This window comes from Salmo trutta, chromosome 32 (genome assembly GCF_901001165.1).
Source record: "Salmo trutta chromosome 32, fSalTru1.1, whole genome shotgun sequence".
NCBI classification, from domain to species: domain Eukaryota; kingdom Metazoa; phylum Chordata; class Actinopteri; order Salmoniformes; family Salmonidae; genus Salmo; species Salmo trutta.
In genome coordinates this window covers 6,706,596-6,728,496 of record NC_042988.1, presented here as the reverse complement: position 1 = coordinate 6,728,496, position 21,901 = coordinate 6,706,596, and the positions used below count along the sequence as shown (strand labels likewise).

Below are 21,901 nucleotides of genomic sequence, written 5' to 3'. Positions count from 1 at the left end.
TCCCTATATATGTCACTCCCTTTGGTTCCTTCCCCAGGCGTCATTGTTTTGTTCCTGTGTCATATCTGCGTTGTCCGTGTTTCTTATTTTGTATTATGTTGTGTTTATTTATTAAAACACTTACCCCCTAAACTTGCTTCCTGACTCTTAGCGCACATCATTACAGGTCCAAGCTCAATGTGCTGCATAAAGGAGAAGCTGAGCATGTGCGTGTGTGCGTATGTGTGTGTGCGTGCATGCCTCCACAGCAAATTGGACAGTGTTATCTAGTGTTGATTCCATAATTAAATATACAATGCATTCAGAAAGTATTCAGACCCCTTCACTTTTTCCACATTTTGTTACGTTACAGCATTATTCAAAAATGTATTAAAATAAAATGTTTTTCCTCATCAATCTACACACAATACCCCATAATGACAAAGCAAACACAGGTTTTTAGATTTTTTTTGCAAATGTATTAAAAATAAAAACACTGAAATACATTATTTACATAAGTATTCTGCTATTCTAACTCTCAACAGTAAGTTGAAACCCCGACTAAGTTTCTAAAAAATGAATAATAATAATTTGGGTCGGGGGCCTAGTGGCTGGGAGTGCCTAAGCGATCGTTTTGTGTCATGAGCCTCCCCTGCTCCGCTCCGCTCCCCTTTCTCTTTCTCTCTCTCTCGCTCTCTCTCTCTCGCTCTCTCTCTCTCGCTCTCTCTCTCGCTCTCTCTCTCTCGCTCTCTCTCTCTCGCTCTCTCTCTCTCGCTCTCTCTCTCGCTCTCTGTGCATTGTTGTAAATTCAGTTTGGTAGCCTGGTGGTTGTTATCATACCAGTCATTGTTGAGGCCACCTGCCGCTGTATGGAAGCTCTACCAAATAGTTCAAACAACGTAGCGTAACAGAGTAGTGCAAGTATTGGAGATGTTGAAAAGAGAAGAGGGAGTTCTAAATCGTAAATAACAGTGGGGCTCCACTTGCCAACAAACCAGCATGGCTAGACTTTACCGGCAAGGGAGGTACTGTATGTTTAATGACATTCTCTCTTTCTCTCCTGCTCTTTCTCTCCCTCTGTCTCACACTTTCTGTTTTTCTCTCCCTTTCTCATTTTACAGTATATGGTAATGTTTGGATGCATTGTATTTTGAGGTACATGTTTGTTTAATGAAAAATATTAATTAGCTAGCTCTGTAGATTTATTTCTATTAACTTTTACTTTCATGTGCTCATGTGCAACTGCTTTGAGCTGCATTTGCTAAAGGGTATTTCAACATACTCTTTATTACAACAGCATATTTCAGTGTTAACACAGTAAAACACAACAATTTTATCTAGCATTCAGGTTCCCTTATCACATCATAGACATCTTTGTTACTGGTTGTACAATCTTCTATTGGTGTGTAAAGCCTAGACTTCCTGGTAAAAAACATCTGTGCTATCATGTCAACTCCATTGTGGTCAACCCGAACTGCTGCTGTGTCAACCCAACTGACAATTAAAAACAGAAGGTTAAATTAACTCAACTAACCTGGTCAAAATGACCCAGCGTGTGTTCTGTCCAATATTTACCCAGAGCTGGGTTACCAAATAACCAAATTGGGTTGTTTTTAGCCCAGCATTTTTTAGAGTGCACAAACAGACCTGCACAGTCTATAGACTCCCTATGATGACAGCTGAAATTGAGTTGTGGGTGATTGAACTGGCCCTACTGCTCAGTTCAACTTCCCTTTTATTAAGGCAAGCCTTACAGTCAACTGCTGATAGGCACTCTGTCACATTTCCACATTAACACAGGCTGTGACACCATGGGGATATTTTTGGCTAGCTACGTGTGGTAGTTAGCTAAACAACGCCACTTTATGTAATGTTTACATACCCTACATTACTCATCTCATATGTATATACTGTACTCTATACCATCTACTGCATCTTGCCTATGCCGTGCGGCCATCGCTCGTTCATATATTTTTATGTACATATTCTTATTCATTCCTTTACACTTGTGTGCATAAGATAGTTGTTGTGAAATTGTTAGGTTAGATTACTTGTTAGATATTACTGCATGGTCGGAACTGGAAGCACAAGCATTTCGCTACACTCGCATTAACATCTACTAACCATGTTTATGTGACAAATAAAATTTGATTTGATATTTCATGGGGTCTTTGGGTCATTCTCTGAGTATATTGTGGACCAGGAGGTGGGGTTCATATATATGATCTGTTTTTATGTACTAAGTTGAGGAGACTAAATTACTTGGTGTTACCTTAAATTGTAAACTGTCATGATCAAAACATAGATTCAGTGGTTGTAAAGATGGGGAGAGGTCTATCCATAATAAAGATATGCTCTGCTTTTTTTGCCCCAAGCTCCAAAAATCAAGTCCTGCAGGCACTAGTTTTGTCTTATCTTGATTGTTGTCCAGTCATGTTGTCAGATGCTTGCTCTTCATTGTATTCAAAGGGCTAATATAAAAATTATACAAGCCAGTCTATCTTGGCTAAGAGCTGAGGAGAGACTGACCACATCACTTCTTCTTTTTATAAGAAACATTAATGTATTGAAAATTCCAAGTTGTTTGCAAGTCAACTTACACACATGTCTGACACACACACTTACCCCACCAGACATGCCAACCAGGGGTCTTTTAACAGTCCTCAAATCCAGAACAGAACAAATTCAAGAACCAACCTATACCAAGATGGAGTAGCAGTGCAGATGTGTTTGTCGTTGTCCGTTGTAAATGTTGTATTTTTTTATCTTTTTTTGTATATATTTTAATCTCTTTTTCCATTTTTTTATTAAATATACGTTCCGGCAACCCGCCTCACACAATGTGATACGGATCTGCTATTTTTAGACCTTATAGCTAGAACCTCCATCAGAAACTAGCTGTCAGATGCTAACCAGCTAATTAGCTACTAGCTATTTAGTCATTGTTAGCAACTGCTAGCGGCCTTTACCTCTAGCTCAGACACCAGACGCGTTTACCCTGGATAATACCCGCCAGTCTGCACAGCGCGATATCAACCCTTAGCATATCGGACTGCTTTTCTCCACCATTACTCCAGATTACTCCATTACTGGACCATTACTCCAGATCATCGCAGCTAGCTAGCTGCTACCGAGTGGCCCAGCCCCAAAGCTAGCCTTTGAGCCAGGCCCATCTCCCAGCCTGCTCAGTGGACCCTATAATCACTCAGCTACACAGCTGATGCCTCCCGGACTCTTCATTAACACGACTAGAAGTCACTACATCGCCGGATTCCTGCGTAAGCTCTCGACCTTTGCATCGGATCATCGCAACTAGCTAGCTGCTACCGAGTGGCTATAGTGGCTAACGCCCTTGTCCCGAAGCTAGCACCAGTTAGCCTCGAGCCAGGAGCATCTCCCGGCTAGCAAACGAAATTACTCCAGCTACAATACCTCTTTTGCCAATTGGCCTGGACCCTTTGACGACACGGAGCCCCGCCGATCCATCACGACTGGTCTGCCGACGAAATTCCGTCCGATGTGCCCTCAACCGGCCTTTTCCGGATGTTGGTGAAGACACTTCTGCTAGCCCCGGCCTGCTAACTTCATGAACGCCATGTCTCCCGCTTGCTAGCGTAGTAACGACTTCCCTGTTTCATCTATTGCTGTTCACTGGACCCTATGATCACCTGGCTACGTAGCTGATGCCTGCTGGACTGTTCATTAATCACGATACTCCATTTTGTTTATTTTGTGTATCTGTCGGCCCCAGCCTCGAGCGCAGGCCCTGTGTGTAGTAAACTGACCCTCTCTGCCATTCATCGCCATTTTACCTGTTGTTGTTGTCTTAGCTGATTTAGCTGTTGCTGTCTTACCAATTGTTGTCTTAGCTAGCTCTCCCAATCAACACCTGTGATTGCTTAATGCCTCGCTCTCTAATGTCAATATGCCTTGTATACTGTTGTTTAGGGTAGTTATCATTGTTTTATTTTACTGCGGAGCCACTAGCCCCTCTCAACATGCCTCAGATACCTCTTTTGTCCCACCTCCCTCACATGGGGTGACCTCACCTAGCATAACTAGTGCCGCCAGAGATGCAACCTCTCTTATCGTCACTCAATGCCTAGGTTTACCTCCACTGTATCTGCACCCTACCATATCCCTATCTGTACTGCCCTCCCAAGCAAAAAGGCAGTAACTGCTTATAGCGTGGAACTGAGAAAAATGGCTTCAAAGTTTTTTAACTGTCCAGCCAAATTAATTATAGGGAGATCACTGGAGATCTGTTGCCTTACTATGAGTCATTTTTTTTATTCATGTTGACCCTGATCTCTGACATGACCTTTGACCTTTAAACGGCAGTTACTGCCTTCTTCCTTGGCATGATATATTATAAATTGCAGGGTAATACCAAAGCAAAGAGCAGTATCTGCAATTTTCATTTGTTAGTTTACTATACTTCTCATTTATTCTATTAAAACAAGAGCAGTGTAATTACTGACAGTGTAACAGAGTTGACATTGCATCCTTTGTTTCTTTCACTAAGATACCAGTTGCATTTACTTAGAGATGTAGGTTCTGCGTCAGTCACATTACATACTGTGTTTGACAAGTAGCCCATGTCTTGTTATAAGAATAAATGTGAAAAGCAGCACTGCAATTGTTTGAATTACATGAAATGATTACATGTCTTGTAATCTATAATGATTGAACATGATAGAAGTATAACATAGGGTAATACAAATGATAAAAAATGACCATGAGATTGCTAATAAAAACATTTTATTAGTATTTTTTCAAATTACACTTTTGAATGAATAAATACATAACAGCTTTAAGAATAAATGTTAAATATATTTACATGTTCATATTCATAAGAGGACACAAATGACATTTAGCTACAATTGATAAAATGCTGAATAGTTACATTTCATTTTTAAGTAAAACGTATTCAGTGCTTTTCCATATCACTCCTCATCCTCAGCAATGCTGTTCACAGCCAAGGCATTCCAGAACTGCCTTCGATTTGCAGGCATCAGAGGACACAGCTTGGTGATTATGTCCATCTTCTTGGACTCTTCTATCCCTCTATCCTGTGTAGGTAGTGTTGAAAGTGTCTCTAGAATGACTTTCTTCATGATAAAGTCAAGCTCTGTGAAGTCCTTTTCTTCATGGGAGACTTTGCAGTAGAGGCTCCTGGATCCACGCCTCAACTGGATCTCAGCCATCTCTGTCAGCTTTGGTGCTGCTGCCTTCTTCAGCTTGACGATGGAATGGCCAGATTTCCATGCCAGGATGTTTTCCTTTTTCATTTCGACCACCTCCACCTTGCCTGCATTGAAAGTGGCGAGCACATGGAGGCAGTCCCCGAAGTCGTACACCACACTTCCTGGTCGTTCTTTCATTTCCTGTTCCACGCCATGGTGGAAACTGTCTTCACTCATGAAGGTGTGCTCTGGCTCGAAGAACTTGAGGGTGATCTCCTCCATCAAAGTTGAGTCAGCATTGACAACACTCACCAGTGATGTTAGGAGGCACCAGTTTTTGATTTGAGAAGTGCAGTTATCCACCCAATACACTGCATGCTTGACATCTCTCTCCCTCTCCAGTGCTGTTACGTAAGATGAAGTAATCTCCTCTGCCTTCCGACCAGCTGTTCCTTCATGCTATACCACTGAGATTGTTTTCTACTTCTTTTGAGACTTATTTCCAATGGTGGCGAATGTCTCGTGATAGCATTGTTCACAAGAAAAATCGTTACCTGTTTTCACACCTGGCATGCGAGGGAGCATGATGACTTTTGTATATCAACGCTCCTCACAGACCAGTCCTCAGGCCAATCTTTCTGTGCATCAGCCTGGTAATGGCTTCTGCTCTGCCCTGCAGACTTCTTATGTTCCTCATATTTCATACATTGCATGCAGTCGGGGATGGTGATGGTGAATTCAGGTGCTGCATGGCTGTTGTCTTGGCAGGCTTGGGTTTCCATAGCCTCATTCTCCCTGTGCTCCATCTTCAGATGATGACCCTGCACCAAACAGAGCTCGCACTCCTCCTCTCCAAGCTTCACATAGCTGATGTTCCTTCCCTTTACCGCCTTGCGATAGGTTTCGTAACATAGCTGGCATCTTTGTTCTTCTCCTTGTAGTCATTATGCATGAACCGAATATTGACGTCAGTAGGGAGGTAGAGGCGATGTGGACATGCTTTTGTCTGTAGTGGTTGATTTCTGGATGGAAGGACTCAATGTGTTGCAGGATTGAATTCATGTTCAATTTGCTCGCTGAAGCTTTCTTTCCCCTCTGATCCTTTGGTGGAATCAGTTTGGTGGTGATTGACTTACCCATCATCGTGACAATCAGCCTGTCATTTTTGGGGTGGTAGCCCAATGTTGTCAGAAAAAACACTTTGCACACCTGTTGTGCAGAACCGCTCTGGTTTGGAAGATGGTACAGAAACGACCTGCTGCGTCGACTGTCAGCGCCAACAGTGATATTTTTCTTAGATTGCTGTGCCTTCATGTGGAAGATCCATGTCCTCTTCTCCTTATACTTCATCTCCCAATACTTTTCGCATATTTCCTTTTGCCTACCCTCTGAAATATTCTGAGTACATTGCCTCTTGCATTTGGGACCACATGGCTTACCCATTGGTGAAATCTTGGATTTATTGTTTGATAGGTTGTCTGGAGTTGTGTCCACGGGCTCAGCTGCCACTTGTGCTGGAACATCCAACTCTGAAGGTGGATGATAATCTTCATCATCATCATTGGAAATTGATTTCTCATCTGATAGACTGATGTCTAAGGCTGTGTTAACAAACCTCCAAACGAGCTTCAATGCCATACAACACTCCTTCCGTGGCCTCCAACTGCTCTTAAATGCTAGTAAAACTAAATGCATGCTCTTCAATCGATCGCTGCCCGCACCTGCCCGCCCAACTAGCATCACTACTCTGGACGGTTCTGACTTAGAATATGTGGACAACTACAAATACCTAGGTGTCTGGCTAGACTGTAAACTCTCCTTCCAGACTCACATTAAGCATCTCCAATCCAAAATTAAATCTAGAATTGGCTTCCTATTTCACAACAAAGACTCCTGCAATCATGCTACTCATACCCTCATAAAACTCCTGCAATCATACCCTCATAAAACTGACTATCCTACCGATCCTCGACCTAGGCGATGTCATTTACAAAATAGACTCCAACACTCTACTCAGGAAGCTGGATGCAGTCTACCACAGTGGCATCCGTTTTGTCACCAAAGCCACATATACTACCCACCACTGCGACCTGTATGCACTCGTCGGCTGGCCCTCGCTACAAATTCGTCCTTAGACCCACTGGCTCCAGGTCATCTATAAGTCTTTGCTAGGTAAAGCTCCGCCTTATCTCATCTCACTGGTCACCATAACAACACCCACCCATAGCACGCGCTCCAGCGGGTATATCTCACTGGTCATCCCAAAAGCCAACTCCTCCTTCAGCCGCCTTTCCTTCCAGTTCTCTGCTGCCAATGACTGGAACGAATTGCAAAATCGCTGAAGTTGGAGACTTATACCTCCCTCACTAACTTTAAGCATCAGCTATCTGAGCAGCTTACCGATCGCTGCAGCTGTACGTAGCCCATCTGTAAATAGCCCATCCAACTACCTACCTCATCCCCATATGGTTTTTATTTACTATTTTGCTCTTTTGCACACCAGTATTACTTCTTGCACATCATCATCATCTGCACATCTATCACTCCTGTGTTAATTTGCTAAATTGTAATTACTTCGCTACTATAGCCTATTTATCGCCTTACCTCCTTACTCCATTTGCACACACTGTGTATAGATTTTTCTATTGTGTTACTGACTGTACTTTTGTTTATCACATGTGTAACTCTGTGTTGTTGTTTGTGTTGCACTGCTTTGCTCTATCTTGGCCAGGTCGCAGTTGTAAATGAGAACTTGTTCTCAACTGGCCTACCTGGTTAAATAAAGGTGAAATAAAAAAAGAAAGCGTACTGTACTTTATTGAGCTATTATTGCATGGAACTCCCTTCCATCTCATATTGCTCAAATTAACAGCAAACCTGCTTAAAAAAACAGATACAGCAACACCTCACAACACCTCTCCCCTATTTGACCTAGATATGTTGTGTGTATGTATTGATATGTAGGCTATGTCTGCCATTTTAAAAAATGTATGTAGTTCTGTCCTTGAGCTGTTCTTGTCTATTGATGTTCTCTATTATGTCATGATTTATGTTTTGTGAGGACCCAGAAAGAGTAGCTGCTGCTTTAGCAGCAGCTAATGTGGATCTTAATAAAATAACAAAACTATTATAGGCCTATGTAGCTGTGAACTTCCTCTAAGGTTGCATCCCAAATAGCACCCTATTCCCTTTATAGTGTACACATTTTGACCAGGACCCATAGCACACATTGTCTGTTCCCCTTTTTCCATTTTTGCCGGGACTTTCCAGTTTGGTCTGTTTTTCATTCTGACTTTCACGGAAGCTTGTGTTGTTGATGGTTGCTGTTAGCCAAATACCTTGTCAGAGCAAATGTACTTATTTCCAATGCGCAACGTTGTAGCCTCTGCATTCGTGTGTGTGTGGGCAGGGATGTTATGTAATTATGATAATTTTTCCCAGACACAATTCTAGCACTGTAGGACTGCCCAGGTAGCCTATCCCCAACCTTTGTAAGGAAGCAGCACACCGGAGGATCAGGTGTGTGTGTGTTACCTGAAGCTAGAGGACCAGAAGGAATGAGCAGAGCAGCAGGTTGGAGGGTATGTGGGTAAGGGAAGGGGGACAGGAGGAGGGGGAAGTTTTGGAGAAGGAAAGTATTGTAGTGCCCTGTGCACGGAGTAACAGAGAAAAGAGGGTGACATTTGAGCATGGTGAGTGGGAGAGAATAGCTTTCATTGTACAAAAGGGCACTGGGCTGGCTCTCTCCAGAGGATGAAGCTGAGACTTCCTTGTCACAGACTAATGGTTAATGTGTAACTTCTATGACTTTTATGATATCAATCACATGTCCTCCACTGCCTTTCTGCACAGTTGTAAACAGTCCAAGGTCTCATTCACATTACCCAGGAATGAACATGTGATGTGCCACCACATGCACCCTCAAATATCTTAACTTTCAGTCACTCACCTACAGTACACAAATTCCATGTGTGACCAATCAGCAGAATTTCACTCACTGGAGATCAGTAAGGAGGAAGACGTAGTCACATTTACCAGCATTAATGCTCTGAATAGGGGCCCAACCCTAAGGTGTATGCTGCAATGATGATTGTACCCAGTATCACATGCCCTTCTTTATCTTTACACGTCTAAGTAAACTCCTAGAGCAGGGTTACGCTCAAACAAAATTCTTGGCTAAAAACAATTCAATTCGGATCATTTGGTAACACAGCACTGGGTACATTTTTGACAGAACACACGCTGGGTTATTTTGACTCAGCCAGTTCGGTTGGGTGAATAACCCAAATGTTGGGTTGTTTGGATTAACCAAACATGGGTTAATTTAACCTTCAGTTGTTTTTTTTTGTTTGTATTTTTAACCATCAGTTGGGTTGTTTTCAGAAGTTGCGGCCAATTAGAAAAGGATTTGTCACTTGTTCATTATGTACTATGCAAATAAAAACGTTCCTTGAATATTTTTGCACATTACATATTCTCATATAAAATTCATAACATTATTATTTACATACCCAAACAGTGAGATATGCATAGGCTTGAGGAAATACACTAGTGTAAGCCTCATTAAAGCTTCAATAGTTTCAGTGTTCAACCTTAATATGTGATAACAATACAACAGAACAGATTCACCGGAATGACATTTACACTCACAGGTGACCAAAACTATCTGAAAGCCACACCCCTACTAAGCAACACCTCCAGTCTTCTGAACTGACCCGCTGGGTCATATCTCAATAACCTAGCATCAATAACCCAGCACCCAGCATCAATAACCCAGCAGTTTGCAAAGAAAACAACCCAACTAAGTGACCCATCGCCTTCAAAACATCCGGGTGCAATTGAGTAGAACTTGCATTCACATGCAATAGCTATTCTTTTCCTTTATATGGTCAAATAAAATCCCAGAATGGTTTTAGGTACTGTTGCACTGTTGCACTGTTGCACTGAGGTTGAGTAGACTCCCATTGTTTCACAATAGTAGCAGGAAGTACATCAGGAAATTGGCAGGTGTTCCTGTAAGTGTACACAGTAGACTGTGTACACACAGATCGGAGAAAAACTGTACAAAAAGGACCTGACTCTTGACATTATTACCTATCTGTCAGACATTAACATTTCATCATACATTTCAATACACTTTGATGATTTAATAATTATTGTTAAAATTCTATCTTCTTGCTCCATATAAAAGTCACATGGAATGAGATATGGAAACAGGTCATTCCATTTTTTTATTGTTAGTTTAGCAAGTTGTAGATTGGGCCTGCTGTATTTATGTGACAGTAAAAACATACTCCCCATGAAGGGTTTGAGAGAGTGATATATTAAACTTGTGCATTACTTTCTATCTACATGATGTGTACAGTATATATGGTAAACTTTATTTGAAGGGTCTGTAATAAATCATTTCTAAGGAATTTATAAGTTGTGTTTTCAGCATTTATTAATCATTACTCCCACACCTATAAACCATTTACCAACCATTAGTAAAGTTATAATGGTGCCGGAGGAGTTGGCTGTCATTTTACAGGCTCCTAACCAATTGTGCTATTGTATGTGTTTTTTCACGTTATTTGTAACTTATTTTGAACATAATCTTTCTGCCACTGTCTCTTATGACCAAAAAGAGCTTCTGCACATCAGAGCAGTGATTACTCTCCTCGTACTGGACAAAGATTTTTTCTTTAATGAGTCGGATGTGAATGATTTACTTCAGACACCGGACAAGGCGCAAATCACTGTCGTTCGCATGAAGAAGAGACGGAGATACAGGGGTCGTAGGTCGGGGTGCCTTGTAAGAATCCGATGGTGAGTGGGTAACCCGCTTCTACCATCAGTCCTACTAGCCAACGCGCAATCATTAGATAATAAACTGGATGAGCTCCGATCAAAACTATCCTACCAACGAGACATTAAAACTGTAATATCTTATGTTTCACCGAGTTGTGGCTGAACAACGACATGGATAACATACAGCTAGCTGGGTTTTCAGTGCATCAGCAAGATAGAACAGCTACCTCCGGTAAGACAAGGGGTGGTGCTCTGTTTCTATTTGTAAATAACAGCTGGTGCTCAAAATCTAATATTAATGAAGTCTCTAGGTTTTGCATGCCTGAGGTAGAGTATCTCATGATAAGCTGTAGACCACATTACAGCTACATTTGAATTTCTGTACAAAATGGTATATCATACACTGCATTTGAGGAAACAATGGGAAAGTAATTCTGCTTTGAAAGTTGATCAACTTGTCAACTCCCTTTTAAGAAAACTGTCTTTCAATGTTTTGGTACTACTATTGGAGAGCCCTTCAGCATTGTTCACATCCTCTTAAGCCTTAGCCCCACGCATCTCTTTAAGGGTTGATCCGAGCGTTCTGTACTAACTTGCCAGCTACTTCCAGACATCTAAGAGAGAGAGAACAGCTCACTGAACATTACTCGCCCTAGCAGAGCTGGTTAGGCTGTTATGTTATCCAGAGCGTTGGTGACTGCAACTGTGCTGTCAGATTGTCCGTTTGTATATTCAGAGTGTTCCGATGGCATTGAGGAGTACACCACATCAGTCACTGGCTTCATCAATAAGTGCATCGATGATGTCGTCCCCACAGTGACTGTACATACTGCAACCAGAAGCCATGGATTGTAGGCATCATCCGCACTGAGCTAAAGGCTAGAGCTGCCGCTTTCAAGGAGCGGGACTCTAACCCGGAAGCTTTTAAGAAATCCCACTATGCCCTCCGACAAACCATCAAACAGACAAAGTGTCAATGCAGGACTAAGATTGAATCGTAATACACCAGCTCCAATGCTCGTCGGATGTGGCAGGGCTTGCTAACTATTACAGACTACAAAGGGAAGCACAGCCCTGACCTACCAGATTAGCTAAATTACTTCAATGCACGCTTCGAGGCAAGCAACACTGAAGCATATATGAGAGCACCAGCTATTCCGGACAACTGTGTGATCACGCTCTCCGTAGCCAATGTGAGTAAGACCTTTAAACAGGTCAACATTCACAAGGCTGCAGGGCCAGACAGATTACCAGAACTTGTACTCCGAGCATACACTGACCAACTGGCAAGTGTCTTCACTGACATTTTCAACTTGTCCTTGACCGAGTCTGTAATACCAGCATGTTTCAAGCAGACCACCATAGTACATCACTAGGGCCAAGCTTACTGCCATCCAAGACCTCGATACCAGGTGGTGCCAGAGGAAGCCCAAAAAATTGCCAAAGACTCCAGCCACCCTAGTCATAGACTGTTCTATCTGCTACCACACAGCAAGCATTACCAGAGCGCCAAGTCTTGGTCCAAAAGGCTTCTTAACAGCTTCTAACCCCAAGCCATAAGACTCCTGAACAGCTAACCAAAAGGCTACCTGGACTATTTGCATTGAACCCCTCCCCCCCATTTTATGCTGCTGCTACTCTCTGTTTATTATCTATGCATAGTCACTTTACCTCTACCTACATGTACAAATTACCTCAATTACCTTGACTAACCTGTCTCCCCGCACATTGACTCTGTAACGGTACTCCCTGTATATAGCCTCACTACTGTTCTTTTTAATTAATTATTTGTTATTTTTCTTTATTCTTATATTTTTCATTTTTATTTTTATTTGTTTGTTTACTTCAGTTTATTTAGTTAATTTTTTAGTAATTACTTTTTAAATACTTTAACACTTATTTTTTCTTAAAACTGCATTGTTGGTTAAGGCCTTGTAAGTAAGCATGTGACAAATAACATTTGATTTGATTTTGATTTATTTCCCCTAATCTAAAGTGGACGCTATTTTCACTTTAGAAATACTTTAGAAATGTTTTGAGTGACCAGTGCAATTTCTCCCAAAAAGATGGTGATACCATTGGTAGACATTCCTGCAGTACCTGGTAAAAGAATAAGCCCACAACACAGGATGTTTAAGGAAATATATATACATCTGTGAATAACTAGCTTACTAAAATGTACTAATGTGGGAGTAATGATTAATAAATTGTGAGAAAATGGTTTGTAAATGCCTTATAAAGTCCTATAAAATGGTTTATTATGGACCCTTAAAATAAAGTTTTATCCTATACAGTTGAAGTTGGAAGTTTACATACACCTTAGCCAACTACATTTAAACTCAGTTTTTAACAATTCCTGACATTTAATCCTAGCAAAAATGCCCTGTTTTAGGTAATTTAGGATCACCACTTTATTTAAAAAATGTGAAATGTCAGAATAATAGTAGAGGGAATGATTTATTTCAGCTTTTATTTCTTTCATCACATTCCCAGTGGGTCAGAAGTCTCCATACACTCAATTAGTATTTGGTAGCATTGCTTTTAAATTGTTTAACTTGGGTCAAACGTTTCGGGTTGCCTTCCACAAGCTTCCCACAATAAGTTGGGTGAATTTTGACCCATTCCTCCTGACAGAGCTGGTGTAACTGAGTCAGATTTGTAGGCCTTTTTGCACGCACACGCTTTTTCAGTTCTGCACACACATTTTCTATAGGTTTGAGGTCAGGGCTTTGTGATGGCCACTCCAATACTTTGACTTTGTTGTCCTTAAGCCATTTTGCCACAGCTTTGGAAGTATGCTTGGGGTCATTGTCGATTTGGAAGACCCATTTGCGACCAAGCTTTAACTTCCTGACTGATGTCTTGAGATGTTGCTTCAATATATCCACATAATTTTCTGTCCTCATGATGCCATCTATTTTGTGAATTGCACCAGTCCCTCCTGCAGCAAAGCACCCCCACAACATGATGCTGCCACCCCCGTGCTTCACAGTTGGGATATAGTTATTCGACTTGCAAGCCTCCCCCTTTTTCCTCCAAACATAACGATGGTCATTATGGCCAAACAGTTCTTTTTTTGTCTCATCAGACCAGAGGACATTTCTCCAAATCGTACGATCTTCGTCCCCATGTGCAATTGCAAACCGTAGTCTGGCTTTTTTATGGTGGTTTTGGAGCAGTGGCTTCTTCCTTGCTGAGCGGCCTTTCAAGTTATGTCGATATAGGACTCATTTTACTGTGAATATAGATACTTTTGTACCTGTTTCCTCCAGCATCTTCACAGGGTCCTTTGCTGTTGTTCTGGGATTGATTTGCACTTTTCACACCAGAGTACGTTCATCTCTAGGAAACAGAACGTGTCTCCTTCCTGATGCGGTGTGACGGCTGCGTGGTCACATGGTGTTTATACTTAAGTACTATTGTTTGTACAGATGAACGTGGTACCTTCAGGCATTTGGAAATTGCTCCCAAGGATGAACCAGACTTGTGGAGGTCTACAATTTTTTTTCTGAGGTCTTGGCGGATTTCTTTTGATTTTCCCATGATGTCAAGCAAAGAGGCACTGAGTTTGAAGGTAGGCCTTGAAATAATCCACAGGAACACCTCCAATGTCACATTCTGACCAAAGTAAGATGTTATGTTCTATGGTAGAGTAGGTCAAGGCGTGACAGGGGGTGTTTTGTGTTTTTCTATGTTTTCTATTTCTATGTTCTTAGGTTCTAGTTTTTGTATTTCTATGTTGGTTTGTTTGGGATGATGTCCAATTAGCGCCAGCTGGTCCTCGTTGTCTCTAATTGGAGATCATACTTAAGTAGGGGTTTTTCTTCCTGGGTTTGGTGGGTGATTATTTTTGAGTAGAGTTTGTTTCTCCTCTGCGTCATCGTTTGTTGTTTTGTATATTCAGTTCATTTATGTACTGCATAGTTTCACAGAGTAAATAAAATGTGGAACGAGACACGCTGCACTTTGGTCCTCTTTTTTTGACAGCCGTGACATCCAATTGACTCAAATGATGTAAATTAGCCTATCAGAAGTTTCTAAAGCCATTACATAATTTTATGGAATTTTCCAAGCTGTTTAAAGGCACAGTCAACTTAGTGTATATATACTTCTGACCCACTGGATTTGTGATACCGTGAATTATATGTGAAATAATCTGTCTGTAAACAATTGTTGAAAAAATGTCTTGTGTCATGCACAAAGTAGATGTCCTAACCGACTTGCCAAAACTATAGTTTGTTAACAAGACATTTCTGGAGTGGTTGAAAAACGAGTTTTAATGACTCCAACCTAAGTGTATATAAACTTCCGACTTCAACTGTATCTTGGATAAAGCCAAAACAACAATAAGTAATTAGTACAGTGTACAGTTATTTTCACAAACATAGCTTAGAATGGCTTACCTTCAAACCAACTTCTGTTTATGCACGAGTAGTGTCAGGATCCATGTCACCCATTACGTGCCAGCTCTTACAAAGACAGTACTTCCCACGACTTGAAGACCCCAATGTCTTCATACTCACCTTTCACTGACCAGCAGCACTGCTGGCATTAGCTGGTGGATGAAACATCATTCTACTCCAGCACCAAAGGCATCATGATGTAACAATATAACAACAGTACTAAAGAAACGTGAGATTATTTATTTCAATTAACAGATTAATTGGTCACCTTTGGGTTATAGCCTACAGTGTAATGTTATGAAATGTAGACAATAAAAACATCTACTGTAGGCTACTAGTAAATATTCATACATCATACAAAACTGTCACTAATCCTTTCAGATTTTCAGGGTAGAGGGGGAAATAGGGGGAAACAGTAAGAGCTGGAGTGATTGGATTAACAAGTGAGTCTCACAGCAAAGCTGCAGACATAGCAATACACTGCCCAGATTTCTCTTGCTTATGAGACTGCAGTGATGACATATTTCGTTGTGTGATTTGGTTCACAATGGAATGGAGAGGTCTCCATTCTGATAGACCATTTCTTGTTGGATTAAAAATAACTTCATGGTATTTAAACTCAGCAACAAAAAGAAATGTCCCTTTTTCTGGACCCTGTCTTTCAAAGATAATTAGTAAAAATCCAAATAACTTCACAGATCTTCATTGTAAAGGGTTTAAACACTGTTTCCCATGCTTGTTCAATGAACCATAAACAATTAATGAACATGCACCTGGGGAATGGTCATTAAGACATTAACAGCTTACAGACGGTAGGCAATTAAGGTCACAGTTATGAAAACTTAGGACACTAAAGAGGCCTTTTTACTGACTCTGAAAAACACCAAAAGAAAGATGCTCAGGGTCCCTGCTTATCTGCGTGAAAGTGCCTTAGGCATGCTGCAAGGAGGCATGAGGACTGCAGATGTGGCCAGGGCAATAAATTGCAATATCCGTATTGTGAGACGCCTAAGACAGCGCTACAGGGAGAAAGGACGGACAGCTGATCGTCCTCGCAGTGGCACAACCTGTGTAACAACACCTGCACATGATCGGTACATCCGAACATCACACCTGTGGGACAGGTACAGGATGGCACCAGCAACTGCCCGAGTTACACCAGGAACGCACAATCCCTGCATCAGTGCTCAGACTGTCCGCAATAGGCTGAGAGAGGCTGGACTGAGGGCTTGTAGGCCTGTTGTAAGGCAGGTCCTCACCAGACATCACCGGCAACAACGTCATCTATGGGCACAAACCCAACGTCGCTGGACCAGACAAGACTGGAAGAAACACAAAAGAACTGTCAATCTCCCTCGGGCTGGGGCTCCGTGCAAGATCTCACCTTGTGAGGTTGCAATGATCATGAGAACGGTGAGGAATCAGCCCAGAACTACATGGGAGGATCTTGTCAATGATCTCATGACAGCTGGGACCACAGTCACCAAGAAAACAATTGGTAAGACACTACGCCGTGAAGGACTGAAATCCTGCAGTGCCCGCAAGGTCCTCCTGCTCATGAATACATATACATGCCGGTCTGAAGTTTGCCAATGAACATCTGAATGATTCAGAGGACAACTAGTGAAAGTGTTGTGGTCAGATGAGACCAAAATGGAGCTCTTTGGCATCAACTCAACTTGCCGTGTTTGGAGGAGGAGGAATGCTGCCTATGACCCCAAAAACACCAAACATGGAGGTGGAAACATTATGCTTTGGGGGTGTTTTTCTGCTAAGGGGACAGGACAACTTCCCCACATCAAAGGGACGATGGAAGGGGCCATGTACCGTCTAATCTTGGGTGAGAACATCCTTCCCCCAGCCAGGGCATTGAAAATGGGTCGTGGATGGGTATTCCAGCATGACAATGACCCAAAACACACGGCCAAGGCAACAAAGGAGTGGCTCAAGAAGAAGCACATTAAGGTCCTGGAGTGGCCTAGCCAGTTTCCAGACCTTAATCCCATAGAAAATCTGTGGAGGGAGCTGAAGGTTCGAGTTGCCAAACATCAGCCTCAAAACTTGAATGACTTGGAGAAGATCTGCAAAGAGGAGTGGGACAAAATCCCTCCTGAGATGTGTGCAAACCTGGTGGCCAACTACAAGAAACATCTGACTTCTGTGATTGCCAACAAGGGTTTTGCCACCAAGTACTAAGTCATGTTTTGCAGAGGAGTCAAATACTTATTTCCCCCATTAAAATGCAAATCATTTTATAACATGTTTAACATGCGTTTTTCTGTTTTTTTGTTGTTGTTATTCTGTCTCTCACTGTTCAAATAAAGCTACCATTAAAATTATAGACTGATCATTTCTTTGTAATATGGCAAACATACAAAATCAGCAGGGGATCAAATACTTTTTTCCCCCACTGTATAGGTCATGCTTTTGTGTTTTTTATGCCAAATTGTTGTTTTATTTTATGTAAATAGTTATTGATGAGCATGCATACAATGCCAAAACAACCGGAATGACTATGTGGGCCTAACTGTTAAGTAACTAAGGAGTTTGTAAACTTCCATTTAGCTAAAGCGTTTTGTACATGTATCTGTTTTTCAGGACAAAGATGCGACGACACAAGGTCTTTCTCTTTGGCGCATTGGCCTTGTGTGTCCTCTACCTGCTGCAATACTGCAAGGTCCTCCACCACATGCTTATGCTGACAGAGCTGTATACCTCCTCCGTCAACCTCGAGGCCCTGGGCTTCCTCTGGAGAGGGAATGTTCGCCCAGAGATGAAGCCTCTACCTGGGTCTCGACCCTCCGACACGGGCCTGTGGGAACCAGGGGATGACCGGGAGGACCAAGGGAATGTTAAGGTGGGGAGACGGATTGAGCATGGCTGTGAGGTTAGGGGGCAGATGACACGACTTTCCCTATACATTGTTATGGGTCTATATGACATTGTCGTTGATGTGTTTGATTTTCCTCCTATTGTTCTCCCACTCAGGACCCGTGGGGCAAGGAGCAGCCTGACTCAGGGAATGTAAACAGAATGACGGGCACTCTCCCAGACCCCAAAGGACCATGGGGGGAACTTCACAAACGGAGCATCCATCTTCGCGATGACCCCACCTCGTTCTTTGTGCGCACCAAGTCTGGAGCATATTGCTTCAGAGAGGGGACGGAAATTGCTTTTCTCAAAGACGACTCGGGACAAAGGGTCCAAGCAGCTCGAGAGGGCCAGCGTAAGATCCTGCATGCACAGCAAGAGGAACCCAAGTCAGCCCAGGGGAAATCAGCCCGGGGGAAAAGGCTGGTGAAGTGTATGTGTCGCCAAGGCTGGCACGGCCCTCACTGTGGCATCCCCACCATGGTGCAACACTCCAACCTTCCCAATAAGGGAAGTCTGATGCCAAGGATGGTTCCGCGGAGGGTCATCAATGCCATTAACATCAACCACGAGTTTGACCTCCTCCACGCCCGCTTTCACGAGCTGGCCGACACTGTCGACCTCTTCCTGGTGTGTGAGTCAAACTTCACGGCCTATGGAAATTCCAAGCAGCTGCACTTCCTGCGCCTCCTGCTTAACGGAACCTACAACTATATACACCACAAGATCCTCTACGTCTTCCTTGATCACTTCCCTAAAGGTGGCCAGCAGAACGGGTGGATCGCTGACGACTACCTGCGGACGTTTTTAAGCTATGACGGGATGTCCAGGGTACAAGGCACCAGGCTGGATGATGTCTTCCTCATCAACGACGCAGATGAGATACCGGCCCGCGAGGGCATCCTCTTCCTCAAACTCTACAATGGTTGGACAGAACCTGTGTCCATCCACATGAGAAAGTCCCTTTATGGTTTCTTCTGGAGGCAGCCCGGGACCCTGGACGTCCACTCCGCCTGCACTGTTGCCATGCTTTTCGCCGTCTACAATGGAGACGGGATATCACTGAGGCGCAGGGATTACTTCTCCATGCCGGGTTTCCGGAACTATCAGAGGGAGAGTGGACGCATCCTGGTGCAGTGGTCCATTGGGAGCCCCGTCCACTATGCAGGCTGGCACTGTTCCTGGTGCTTCAGACCAGAGGGAATCTCCCACAAACTAATCTCTGCACAGAATGGAGACTTCCCCCGCTGGGGTGACTACGTGGAAAAACGAGACCTGAACTACATCAAGGGCTTGATCCAGACTGGAGGATGGTTTGATGGCTCGGTGGGGGAGTACCCACCCACAGACCCTAAAGAGCCTATGTACGCACCCAAATATCTATTAAAGAACTTTCAGCTGTACCGCTACGTACTTGAGAACCCATATGCCTGAATCTGGTAGAAAACCGGTGAGAATTATTTTCTCATTGTTGATTTCAATGGAAGGATTATTAACTTCAAGGGGTGTTGTCTGAACACAACTATGAAACCTCCACCTATGAATCTGATTGAAGGGCAGGCCCTCCACTTCCTGTCTGAAGAAGAAGTAGCTAGTGGTTGAGAGGGGGTGTAATGAGGGACATCTGAGACTCATTCTATCCGATTCTATCCCTTTTCAATCACAATATTTAAATGATAGTTTAACAAGTTTTACGTTTCCAGAGACCTTTGTGAAGAAAGAGACCTGAAAAACGATCAATGCACTTTTCTGTGGTGGTGGTAAAACTGTGTTACTGTGCTGAAATGGTTGTTCGAACAACATAGGGAAATATAGCGGGAAAGGGAAAGTCGGTTTTATATTGTTTAATACATATCCATGTTTCCCTCACTAATGTGGGCTTATTTTAGCCGTCGCTTAATTTGACTACACAACTTACTCATAGCCTTCTTGTAAACAGATTGTTTATGGTTTACAGGTGAATAAATGTGAGGCCAAAAAGCATATGTAATTAGAACCATGGAATCATGCCAAACAATTATCACATTACTTTTAGACATTTGTGTAATTTGTATTCATTGTTCATTGAGAGAGAAAATTCTTGAGAAACAAAATCCATTTATTCTGCTATGGTGTAGTGATTCACATCACGTCTGGTAATTCAATCTGTTCTAGACACTCAACTTGACATGTATATAAGCCAACGCAACGGTTTCCTTGGTTTTGTCCTTAAAAATGGATTACAATTCTTCAACAACAGCAATGACAATTATTAATGTATTAATGCTTAGTTAAGAAACAACAGACTGTCCGCCATCGATCGGATCATCCTTCGATATGCTGCAAGTAATTTGTTCCTGCCTGAATTACAATAGAGTACACTGAGAGGCCTATTCAACAGAAACTAGTGAGTCAACAAAAAATATATATATAATAATGTGGTGAATATCTTAGTTTGTTCTTGTTTCGCACTGTAGACATTGTTTTGTTGAGTAGCTATATGAATCCAAACCTACTGGCAGTAAAAGCAGTAACAGGACGACATAAAGACAGACAAAAGTGCATAAAAAGGAGTAATTTATTAGTATACTTTTACTTAAATTTTTAGTAATTTATTACATGTATTACTTTATTAATCATGCATCTTTATTTCCAGATAACCTTCCTAATATTGTAAGTTTAAGACTGCTGTTTACTGTTGTTAAATCTTTGATAGATTTTATGAAGCCATGATCCTGACCACATGTCAATGTGGACACTTTTGTTCAGAATTGGCATTAGCACTACTTTGGCTTGGGAGAATACTTTGGGAATAAGGGGATAATAATAATTTATTGGTGTATTGACAATGTTTCTCATGGGAATCTGATGCTTTGTCGATTGATGCTCTGACTTGCAGTTTGCACACAATCTATCACAGCCTTTAAAACTACTTACTCTGAACTCTGATACACCTCTTGTTTCTCAACACCTCTCGTTCCGCAATCCATGTTTTGAATATTTGTGCACTCAACTTTTTTTTCAACCTCTGTCCTATTGTGTGTGTATGTGTGTGTCCGTGTGAGTATGTATTTTATCTATCTTGTTAGAAATTATTGTAATGGTGCCCCTTTTTGGTATCTTTCTATCTGGAGTCCACATGATGAAAAGTGGGACTTGCACAGTGGCTACATTTAAAGGCCAGAATCTCAGGAATCTTAGAGAATGGCATGTGAATGGCATGAATCACAACTATACAAACTGCACTGTTGTTCACGGTCCACAGCATGTTTACAGCAAAAAAAATGCCTTGGATGTTGTTGACTTTGCTTTTTTAGGGGGATTTATTTTGTCATTTCTGGATGGTGTCCAATATTTTTTTGTACAACTATGAAGTACCGCTCCTGTGTTCTAACTTCAAAAAATCTATTGTTGAAATAAAAATTAATAACTAACTTATTTTGAATCTTGTGCAAGTCCTGAGTCTTTTCCTTCATCAATCATTGCACTATATACTTTTATTGAACTAGTACGTCCCAATGTGGTTCATTTTTCAGAAATAGCTGTTCAGTTGACAAGAGTCAAAGTTAATGTGTTTATTACCTAGCATTACCTACCTACTATACTACACTGTAATTACACTGTGCCAGCCTAACGACCATGTAAAGACACAGGTATTAATTAAGGACACGTTTTGTTTCACCAACTTGTTTC

At 42.0% G+C, this 21,901-nt stretch overlaps 1 protein-coding gene across 1 annotated transcript; it reads left to right on the top strand.

Moving 5' to 3' along the window:
* The first annotated feature begins 750 nt into the window (after positions 1–750).
* LOC115170935 (beta-1,4-mannosyl-glycoprotein 4-beta-N-acetylglucosaminyltransferase-like) lies at positions 751–21,653 on the top strand. Its single transcript, XM_029727330.1, has 3 exons — positions 751–1,004; positions 17,957–18,215; positions 18,347–21,653. The coding sequence occupies exons 1-3, from the start codon at positions 979–981 to the stop codon at positions 19,661–19,663; spliced, it is 1,602 nt and encodes a 533-aa protein (XP_029583190.1). The 5' UTR covers positions 751–978; the 3' UTR covers positions 19,664–21,653.
* The last annotated feature ends 248 nt before the right edge of the window (positions 21,654–21,901 follow it).

What these genes read in the sequence shown, in the direction of transcription:
- LOC115170935 (XM_029727330.1), top strand. Translation starts at nt 979, where the DNA reads ATGGCTAGACTTTACCGGCAAGGGAG. An exon ending in AGACTTTACCGGCAAGGGAG is followed by an intron (nt 1,005 to 17,956) that starts GTACTGTATGTT and finishes TCTGTTTTTCAG; the next exon opens with GACAAAGATGCGACGACACA. An exon ending in AGGACCAAGGGAATGTTAAG is followed by an intron (nt 18,216 to 18,346) that starts GTGGGGAGACGG and finishes TCTCCCACTCAG; the next exon opens with GACCCGTGGGGCAAGGAGCA.